Raw genomic sequence first — 10,808 nt, 5'->3', positions numbered from 1 at the left:
TTTGTCTGAGGTAGTGTGACTTGGATTTCTGTCACTTGCAATTAAGAGTCCCCACTAGAACACACACTAGGGGACTGTACCTCAAAGGCAATCACATTTTGCGAGCATTAGCTGCCTCTCATTTCACATGTCTCCCCGAGAGTGGCTGTTTCTGCTGACCTGGCCCTGGGACTTGAAAGCCGTGACGCTGGTTGGGGGTGAGACCTCAGAGAGCGTTAAACGACCAGGGTCAAAGTTTTTCACGGCCACCACGCGGTTTGTTTGATTGAATACTCTAGTTTTGTGTGTCCCGTGTAAAGCAGCGGGATCTTTAATCTCCAACTCACTGTCATTTTGTGGTATGACCCCAAAACTTCTGAATTTGGGGAAGCAGCCTTCATTTCCAGCCAGCATTTTCTTTCCAGTGGAAGAAAAGAGGCCGAAAGTGGGGGACAGAAATTAAAAAGGTCCCCTCCAGTCCCCTCTGGAACATCCTCAGGTTTAACTGCAGAACTGAGGGCGGCTCCTGCCCCGCGGCCCTGACTCTGCCCCAAGCCCCAAAGAGAGGCCAGGTAGTGTCCGTCCCTGGGCGCCCCTCTCCTCTGCGGGGCTCTGCCTGCCAAAAGCAGCCGCGCAGGCCTCCCCTCGGGGAAGAGACTCAACAGCCTCCAAGCCGCACAGCAGCCCTCGGACCAGGGGGGCCACCCCAACTCAGGATCAGGAACTCCACCACTGCCCCCAGGTGACCCTCTGCAAAGGACAGGGCGTATAGGCCACGCCCCTCAGGCCCTAAGTCCCGCCTCCGCGCTCCCAGAGGCCCGCCCCTCCCGCCATAGCTCCGCCTCCGCACTCCCGAGTTCCGTCTCTAACCCCACACGCGCTCGGCCCGCCCCCTCGCCCGTGGCCCCGCCCCCTCACTCAGAGCCCCGCCTCTCTCACTCCTGGGCTCCGCCCCCGCGCTCCGGGGCCCGCCTCTCTCACTCCAGGGCCCCGCCCCCGCGCTCCGGGCCCCGCCTCTCTCACCCAGGGCCCCGCCCCCGCGCTCCGGGGCCCGCCTCTCTCACTCCAGGGCCCCGCCCCCGCGCTCCGGGGTTCCGCGCTGCCCGGCCCCCGCCGCGCGCGCTGGCCCCGCCCCCACGTGCCCTGGGAGTCCCGGGGCGGAGTTGCCGCGCGGGGGGAGGCGTGGCCGTGGTGCCGGCGGAGGCGCGGGCGGCGGGGCCCGGACTTTGGCTTTGACACGGGCGGCGAGCGGGACCGGGGCGCTGGTGCGGGACGCTGGATGCGGTTCTGGCGGATCCTGCGTCCGACTGGAACGCAGGACTTTTTTCTGGGATCCACGCAACTGCGGCGACGCCGCCAGCCCGGGTGCAGCCGCGAGACGGTGCAGCCGCGGGCGGCGGGCGGATTTCGCTGCCTTCGCTGCCTCCCCGCAGCCCTGCATCTCCGCCGGCTCTAGGGGAGCGACTCGGAGAGTTCCTCCCGCAGAAAGAGCCGGGACCCCGCGCGGCCCGAGGCGGCGTGGGAGGGATCCCGTGGCCCGGCCCCGACCCGCACCCGCGCGGGCGCCAGGGCTGGAGGCAGGGCCCCAGCGCTGTCCGGGGCCGGGCTCCGGCCGGGGAGCCGCAGGTGGAAGAAGGACGCCCCAGGGGAGCGCCGAGAGGTGGGGCGCGGGGTCGGCGGCGGGTCTGGTGGGAGCCGCCTGGTGGGCACACCTCCGAGCCGCACTAGTGAGGACGGAATCCAGGCAGGAACAGGAGGTGTGGGCGGTGGGACAGGTCTCTTCCCCAGAGAAAAGACTTGTGGCCTTTTTGGGTTCAAGGTGATAAAACCGGACCTCTCCGGAGGAACACCCACGGCGCCCAGGCTCCCCGCAGGCTCCGGGGCCAAGGGCAGCCAGCGGCCCGGGACTCCCGGGGAAGAACTTCAGCTCTGGGCAGGCCGGGAGCGCGAGTGCGCATGGATGAACCGGTTCCGTTGACTTGAGCTGATGCATTTGTCTTCCAGGTGGGCAAGGGACCGCTGCGCCGGGACGCCCTTCGGTGCCTGTCAGCTCTCCTGGGCTTCCTTCCTGGCCAGAGCGTCCCTCTGCGGTGGCGAGGCCTCCCTGGGCCCCTGGGCCTGGCCGGCCATGGGCAGCACCCTGGGCTGCCACCGCTCCATTCCCCGGGACCCCTCGGACCTGTCCCACAGCCGCAAGTTCAGCGCCGCCTGCAACTTCAGCAACATCCTGGTGAACCAGGAGCGGCTGAACATCAACACGGCCACGGAGGAGGAGCTGATGACCCTGCCGGGCGTGACGCGGGCCGTGGCGCGCAGCATCGTGGAGTACCGCGACTACATCGGCGGCTTCAAGAAGGTGGAGGACCTGGCCCTGGTCAGCGGCGTGGGCGCCACCAAGCTGGAGCAGGTCAAGTTCGAGATCTGCGTGAGCAGCAAGGGCAGCTCGGCGCAGCACTCGCCCAGCTCCGCGCGCCGGGACCTGCTGGCCGAGCAGCAGCCGCACCACCTGGCCACCGCCATGCCCCTCACGCCGCGCGTCAACATCAACACGGCCACCCCGGCCCAGCTCCTGAGCGTCCGAGGCCTCACGGAGAAGATGGCCGCCAGCATCGTGGACTACCGCCGCGAGCACGGGCCCTTCCGCAGCGTGGAGGACCTGGTGAAGACGGGCGGCATCAACGCCGCCTTCCTGGACAGGATCCGGCACCAGGTGTTCGCCGAGCGGTCCCGGCCCCCGTCCACCCACACCAACGGGGGCCTGACCTTCACCGCCAAGCCTCACCCCAGCCCCACCTCCCTGAGCCTGCAGAGCGAGGACCTGGACCTGCCGCCCGGGGGGCCCCCTCAGATCATCTCCACGCGGCCCTCGGTGGAGGCCTTTGGAGGCACCAGGGACGGGCGGCCCGTGCTGAGGCTGGCCACGTGGAACTTGCAGGGCTGTTCCCTGGAGAAGGCCAACAACCCCGGGGTGCGAGAGGTGGTGTGCATGACGCTCCTGGAGAACAGGTGAGGACAGGATCCGCCACAGGTGTTGGGGTGCATGCAAGAGTGGACTTTTGGGGGGGGGTGGTAGGAAGGGGGCCAGGGTATTTAATCAGTGTCCTCCAGGCCCCAGCCAGTATGGTTACCCGGCACTGAGGTCTCCTTCTGCTCCATAGCTTTCAGAATACAGCTGCCTGGGCTTGGGGCCCGTTTCATGAACGTGGTATAGCTGAGGCCAGTTCATAGTTTGTGGGTGAGTGGAGATTGTATTGGTGTGACTGCTTTGGAGAACGTTGTTTGACTCAAGACTTCGTGGGTGTATACACAAGGCCCTCAGGGACTATAGCTCAGTTTTGCATGTGAGAAAGAGCTAGTCGGATTTTTTTTCTCTTTTTTTTTTTTTGTGAGCGGGGAAAGTCATTTGTTTCCCTAAATAGGCCTATTTGTGTGCACAAAATCGGCTTAAACACCAGGTATTTGCAAACACATGCGTGGTGTATATTTACCAAAATGCCATGAATGAATCACTCTTCATTCTTTCTCCTTATTTAGCCTGACGCTGGCTTTCAGGCCCACAGTGGCAGCCCTGAATCTTCTGTCCCATGGCCAGCGGAGGTCACAGGGACGTGAGGTGAATAGTGGCCACATTTTCCCACTTGACCCGCAGGAGAGGCTGTGGGATGGGCTCTTATCACAGAGCTCGCATTATTCACAGCAGAGTTCTCTGCAGGAACTTCCGCTAAGCCCCCGTGAAACGAAACAATATTATTGTAGCAGTAACTCCTGCTGTTAATAAAATAGTGAACTGTATAATGCAATCAGCTCTGGGAAGGAAAGAGATGTTTTTATGGTCCCTTCCAGGTCAGAACTCCTCCGGAGGTGGTGGCTGCTGGGGGTGGTGGTGGGGGGGAGGGGTCGCTGCTTTCCTTTGCGCTGGGTTGTGGGTGAGGCTGGCCCCCGTAACCGTTTGGCGACACGAAGTGAGTTGGGGTTGGGGGATGGGAATCAGCGCACGGTGACAGAGTGTCAGGATACATGGGCGAGGAGAAAGCAGGTCACAGCGTCTCGCTGGCCGGGTCCCAGGGGCACTCTCATCACTGAGGATGGAGGGACCGTGCGCCGGCTCAGAGACCTGGACCCCCGAGCCTGAGCCTTCTCCCTGCGCCGCCCTGTCCTTTGCTTTGCAGCACGACTCCTTTTGCAAAATCATCTTGTGCACAGGTGAGAGCCGGACTCGGTCCTGGGAAATACTTACCCGGAATGGCTTGTTGTCATCCATAGCAGCACGGATGTGTGTATGGGAGGGGAGGGGAGGAGGGGAGGAGGGCGGATGGCAGTTCAGTTCCCATCAAGAGTTTCCTGAAGGCTCATGTTGGGGCAGCGGGGCGGGGGGGGGGCGGGGGGGGTCGGCGGGGATGAATCAGGATCTGAAGTCGCCCCAGTGCGAATGACAGCCTGGCAGCTCTGGCTCGTTTACCATGACAGTGATTTTTCAACCGTGGTCTCCAGACCCGCACTGACATCCGTGACTGACTCGAGATCCTGCGTTTCTGTGTTTTCCCGTGCACCCCGGCCGCTTCTGGCGCACACTCAGTCCTGGGTTTCTGTGTTTTCCCGTGCACCCCGGCCGCTCTGGCGCACACTCAGTCCTGGGTTTCTGTGTTTTCCCGTGCACCCCGGCCGCTCTGGCGCACACTCAGTCCTGGGTTTCTGTGTTTTCCCGTGCACCCCGGCCGCTTCTGGTGCACACTCAGTCCTGGGTTTCTGTGTTTTACCGTGCACTCTGGCCGGTTCTGGCACACACTCAAGGCTGAGCCCCGTCGTGCTGTGTGCCCCGGGGCGTGCTCTGTATAGCGCCTTCCTGTGCTGGCTTTTCAGACAAGCCCGGTGAATCCACCCGGGGCTTTCTCAGTATTGGTTTTATGTATTATTATCTTTGATTGTTCTGATCATCCCTGTATTTGTTCAACCACATGATCGTCTTTGTTCAGAGTGTGTAGGGGTTGTTCGGCTTCCAGAATAGACGAATGTCAGGGTAGAAAATGGGAGGGAGCGCCGGGGACAGCCAGCCGGCCTCGGGGGGCTCCTCCCCGCAGCGCAGACCCGGGCAGCCCGGGCACGTGAGGAGGAGCGGCAGCAGCTCCTGTCCGCGTGGCCGCGTCTCGTTTCTCACACCTGCCACACCTGTTGTCCTGTGGGGCGGCGGCTCCTTTTGTCCCTTCACAATGCGCTCAGTGTTCTGGGCTCGCCAAGCACCTTGTTAGGGTCTGGTCAACCTGAGGCCATCGTTTTAGGGCCGGTGTGACTGTCCCGGGGCACCGAGAGAGGGCTGCCTGGGGCCGCCGATCACGTGTCATCAGGCCAGCGATGCACATTCTGCTGGAGCTGATTCACAGAAATCCCTCGCGTTCCAGGGGATCCTCCTCTTAGTAAGAGGAAATAGGGTGAGTGTGAGCAAGGGTGGCTGCGGGTAGGTTTCCGGGCGGCGCTTCTTTTCATACACGTGTACATACCAGGGTCCCCTGACTTCTGGATGGACCCTCCTAGCTCCCTACAGCTTCCCCGTTCATCCGACTTCCCCAGTAATTCCGAGAGGAAGGCAAGGCTTGCTTTGAACAACGCTCTCCATCTCCGGGTGAGGAAACGAAAAGCAAAGAAGTCCCGTGATGAGCTCATCAGTGACTCAGCTGGGGCTGGGACCCAGACCTTCTGACGGTAGACCTGTGTTCTCTGCATGCATGCCGTGTTTGGTAAGCAAGTCACCTGTATCCACCTCTTGTTCAGGCATCCTACCCTCTGCCTATTCAAGGACACGCGGCAACGTGTGTGCCGGTCACATTTTCTTACGTTAAGTCCATTGTAGATACATTTAAAACAAACAAACAGAAAACACCCTGGCTCCACCTCTTCTGTGTTAAATGGGTGACATTCCTCAACCTCTCCAGGTCTCAGTTTTCCCATCTGTTAAATGGAGTCCCAGAAAAAATGAGACACTTCTTTTGAGAAGGAAATAGCGAACCCCTTCTTTTCCTTTCGGTGGGTTTGCTTTAGGAGGCGTTTCCTTCGATGAAAGGAGCCCCGGGGGGACTCCACCCACAGCGTTAGAGCCTTCCTTGCCCTGAGGCGCTGCCCCAGGGGTGGGCCAGCGCGCGGAGGGCGGGGGGGGGGGGGGGGGGGGGGATCCCAGGAACCGTGCTTGGCCGGCCAAGGCTGAGGCCGGACGGCAGAGAGCTAGAGACTCAGTCACCAGGAGCCTTCAGGGACACGTGACCCAGAACTGACAGGTTTCCTCAGGTTCCGCTGCCAGGTCTGTCGTAGGCAAGGCTTTTCCCTGTTCAGTATTTATGGAGCAGGACCAAAGAGGAATGCTCCTGCCAAATACCCGTGCAGAAATCTGGTGACAGCCAACATATGGAATGAAGGTTGTTCTTTTTTTTTTTTTTTTTTCCCCTGAGGAGTTGTTCTATTTTGAAAGAACGAGCCCGGGGAAACGGACAGATAATCTCCGAGAGAAATGAAGAGGTTTGATGTTCCGCTTACCCAGATCCCCATGGCCTCCCTCAGAAGGGGCCGTGGCGAAGTCCTGAGCTTGACAGGGGTCTAAACGTGTGTTCCTGCCACATGTCTGCCTGTGGTGTCAAAGGACCAGGGGAGTGCGTGCCTGGCGACGCGTCCCAATTGCCAAACAAGGTTTTCGTTGGTCCGACTTGAGGACTAGGATCCCTATAGACACAACTCACCTTGTCGCTTGGTTCATTCATTGGAAAGCTGCGTGTTGAATGGCTGCTGTGGACACGCGCTTGCTAAACTCCCGAGCCAGCGTGGCCCTGCTGCGGACCAGAGGGAAGTGCGTGCGACTCGGCTGGCACGGCCCAGCCTCAGAGCCGGCTGGGAAACTCAGATGTCTGTATTTATTTACTTTTAGAAAGCCACTGAGTGTGACTGAAAGCTGGCTGGATTTTCCCCAGATGAATATGGGGCTCCTTCATCCTAGGCCCGTGGTCGGCAAACTGGCTCACGAGCCACATGTGGCTCTTTGCCCCTTGAGTGTGGCTCTTCCACAAAATACCATGGTGGGCGAGTCTATTTTGAAGAAGTGGTGTAGAAGAAGTTTAAGTTTAAAGAATTTGGCTCTCAAAAGAAATTTCAATCGTTGTGCTGTTGATGTTTGGTTCTGTTGACTAATGAGTTTGCCGACCACGGTCCTAGGTGATTGGAGGGTGGGTAGATGTAGCCAGACATGGCAGCTGGGACGTTCGTTCTGAGAGCTGTGGAAACGGAGGCTCCGACTGGTAGCAGCCTGTGGCCCTCTGAGCTAGAGATGTGGGAGTCAGGATCTGCAGCCGGGCCGCCGTCTGATTTCAGAGCCAGGGAGCAGAGCTGTCTTTCCCCAAACTCCCTGTCCTTGGACTGACCCCTGGCCCACCTGCTGCTTCCTCCCTGTCTTGGGTCTCTGGCTGGCCGGGCTTCACCTAGGCTCCTGGGCCCACGACAAGGCCCCAGAGGCCTCTGCTCTCTTCCTGTTTTTGTTCTGAAGGTCCAGGCTTATGGCCAGAGGTAGAGCCGTGCGGAGGGCTCAGGGCCCCTCCCCCCGGCCCCTGAAATGTGAGGCTGTGACCTTGGCTCCCCGCCAGGGTGGAGCTCTGGTTTTCTGAGCCAAGGAGCGCTGGGTCATTTCCAGAGAGAAAGGTGGTCAGGACTGAGCCCGCCGGGGTGGCAGGAGGAGGGGGTTTGTTTCCCTCGGGGAAGGGTGCTCCTTTTGTCTTTCAGGAAAGCTGGGCCCACTGGGGAGCTGGTTTGGGAGGTCTGATAGCACCGATTGTCTATCAGATGTTCGTTGCTTTATTATTTACTCATTCATTCAGCTGATGGTTTGGAGCTCTCCCCAGGGGCCAGGTGCTGTGTCCAGCCCTGGTAATAAACTGGAGAACAGGCCACAGTCCCTGCGCTCAGGGGGCCTCCACGTTAGGCGGGGAGACAAACCCGTCCGCACGTGGATGTACAAGGACAGACAGTGGCTGATGCTGAGGAGGATGGAGGGGAGGTGAAGAGAAGCTGAGGTCGATGGGGTCGGGAAGGCCTCCGCTAAAAGCTGATGGAGGAGCAGGGGCCAGGCATGGAAACGGGGCGGGGAAGGGTGCCCCACGAGAGGAACCAGCAAGGGCCAAGGCCCTGGGTCTGTTCCAGACAGAAAGCCAGAGGTCGGGACTGGCAGGTGGCCATGGTTGCAGGGAGAGGCAGGGCAAGTGGGTGGGGCCTGCAAGGCTCTCTGTTAACCACACCAGGAAGCCACAGAGGATTAGCAGCTGAGGGTGATGAATTACCTGTGACCAGGTGGCTCTGGCCGCTGGGGCCCTGGGCGTGGGTCCTGGGCGCTGATAGATCGGCTGTTGCAGAGGAAAGGCTGAAGGCGATAGTGGCCGGGAGATGGGGAAGTGGGTGGAGAAGAGAGGATCTTTCAGAGGTGAAAACTGCAAAGACCTGCCCGTGTTGTGGACATGGCGGGGATTAGCTGCTGGATTTCTAGGAGACGGGCTCAGAGGCAGTTAAGAAATCCCGGGGCGGCTAGCGTGCCTCTGTGCTGTGTGGACACGATGCAGCTTGCCGACCTCACCCCTCCCCTCTGCTGTGTCTAGCTCGGGACAGGGGTGGGTCCTGGGCCACTGGGGGTGGAGGAAGAGCCTGGCCCTCTGCAGGCCGGCGTCTGACAAGGCGGCTTTCTCTTTGGCATCAGTTCCCAGGAGAACAGGGCCTATTTGCGGGGGCGGGACTTAGGTGACTATTTCTATCAAAAGGCATTGACATCTATTCAGCGCTGATTGAGCACCTAGGCTGCGCCCCCTGCCTGGTGAGGTCAGGGGCTCGGGGAGAAGCACAGCTTACGCACAGGGACCTGCTGCTTGCCTGCCAGGTTCTGGAAGTGTGTGACCTCCGCGTAGGGCAGGTGAGGGACAGGACCAGCTCAGGTGGCTGGGAGCGAGTTGGTCTGGAGGGGAGGTTGGGGTCTGAAGTGGCAAGAGCGTGGTGGCCATGGTGTGAAAGTCAGCCCCCCCCCCGCCCCCCCGGCCTCGCACAGCCGACAGTGAGGGCAGGACGCCGGAGTCAGTTCCCAGCCCTGGGCGCCAGTGTGCCCACCGCCCAGGCGTACAGTGTGGAATGTTCAGACAGGGACCTGCAGGCTCCCACGCGCGGTGCCTCCCGGTAGAGAACAGCAGCGAGGTGTGTGCTATTTTTAATTCTAAATTACCCCGCCTTACCGGAGATTCTATCCCAGATAGAATTCCTTAATAACGAACTCTGCCAGTCCCAAGGCAAAGGATGCATTCCGCTAAAACGTCGTGTGCTCATCACAGACACGTGGTCTGTGTGGAGGCATGGACGGCTGAGTGGAAATTCCCCACCGGTGACTTCTGGCGCCCGAACACCCAGGAGGGGCCGCAGCGGTGCCTGGCCCCGCCCGCAGCTGCCAGCCCTCAGCAAAGATTTGGGGGTCTCAGAAGCGTCCCGACCCTGTGCCTCCTACACGGGCCTGGTCCCGACAACAGGTTTTGGTGTCATGGTTTGATTGACAGCTGTCAAACAGCTGGATTCCAGCAGCTGGGAACCCTGGGGAGACAGGCTCAGAGCAGACATTTCATTAGAAAGGAGAGCCCCGAATCCTCCTGCGAAGCTCTTGGCTGAAGAAGCCCTGGGTTTTCTTCCCCGGGGCCGGCTCCCTCACCCTGTTGCTTTGTTGTTTGTTTCCAACGAGCCCCAGTTTCCTGCGGATTCTATTTTGGTTCAGCCGCTACCTGATTAAGCTGTTGAGGGAGGCCTTCAATTGTTTTCATCTGGAGGCCGCTGTCAACCCCAGGAATGGCGAGCTCTGCCCGGAGAACGTTGTTCCCGTGGCCACACTCAGGGTTGCGTGCGTTCGGGGTGTGGCTGTATCGCGTTCCGGGGATCTGAATCCTGTTTGCTCACAAAAGCCGGAGGGTAAAATGGGGACTTGTCTTTCTTGCCTTGGGCCGAGAGGGAGGTCTTGGATGATCGGTGCTTTAAAAAATACTGAGCCAATATGTTACTCAAAAAACACACCCAAAACTCCCGAAAGCATTTCTTTCTCTCCCCCTTCCTCTCCCTGTTCATTGGATGCCCGCCGCCAGGTGAAGATGCCCTTTCCGGAAGCACACCCGGCCTGAGCTCAGTGCTTTTGCAGTCTCCCTTTTCTAAAATGGGGGAGCGTATACGTTTGGGGGCCTCCAAGTACCCATGATCGCCACGGGCCTTGGACTCTGCGGTGGGCGCAGGGCTTCCTCGCTTAGAGGGGAGGGGCCTCTGCAGCTTCAGGTCACCGTGTGGCTTTCTTTGGCGCCGCTGGTTCTTTTCAAAGGCGTCCCCGTGGTTTTTAATTGGAGGAGTTGTATTTTCGGCGTCCGGTGGTTGTAGTTGTGCTAAGAACAAGAGCAGTCATCAACACTGAGAATGACTGTGGCTGAGGCCCCGAGCTCAGCAAGCAGGCTCACGTGTGGGTGGCATTACTCGCCCTTTCACAGGTGCCGCTCCGGGGAGAGAGCCTGGCTTAGGGGCTCGGGTAAACTTCCCCAGGTCACTCAGCCTCGAGTGCCGGAGCTCGACTGATCCCCAGGCTCCCTGCGCTCACGATCTCTCCCCCTTTTGTATTTTATTCATACCCCAGCCTGCGTGGCAGGCTAGATGTCTCTCAACAGCTTGTTTTGCATCCCTAAGTCATGACCTTTCATAGGCACGCTGGTAGGTCATGGTGTGTGTGTGTGTGTGTGTGTGTGTGTGTGTGTGTGGTCTTGTATTTGTCTCTTCAAAGCAGAGCAAGGATATTTGCTGAGTGA

At 59.9% G+C, this 10,808-nt stretch overlaps 1 protein-coding gene across 2 annotated transcripts in view; it reads left to right on the top strand.

Moving 5' to 3' along the window:
* Positions 1-1,165: 1,165 nt before the first annotated feature.
* Positions 1,166-10,808, top strand: part of EEPD1 (endonuclease/exonuclease/phosphatase family domain containing 1) — a 68,946-nt gene continuing 59,303 nt past the window's right edge. For both annotated transcript variants that reach the window (XM_054726396.1, XM_028154557.2), the window contains exons 1-2: positions 1,166-1,639; positions 1,984-2,985. In XM_054726396.1, the coding sequence (XP_054582371.1) occupies positions 2,108-2,985 (878 nt within the window). In that variant the 5' untranslated portion in view covers positions 1,166-1,639; positions 1,984-2,107. The remainder of the gene's footprint in view (positions 1,640-1,983; positions 2,986-10,808) is intronic.

The sequence above is a fragment of the Eptesicus fuscus genome, chromosome 14, assembly GCF_027574615.1.
Source record: "Eptesicus fuscus isolate TK198812 chromosome 14, DD_ASM_mEF_20220401, whole genome shotgun sequence".
NCBI lineage: Eukaryota > Metazoa > Chordata > Mammalia > Chiroptera > Vespertilionidae > Eptesicus > Eptesicus fuscus.
Note: the sequence above shows the minus strand (reverse complement) of the source record. Positions and strands in the feature narration are given on the sequence as shown.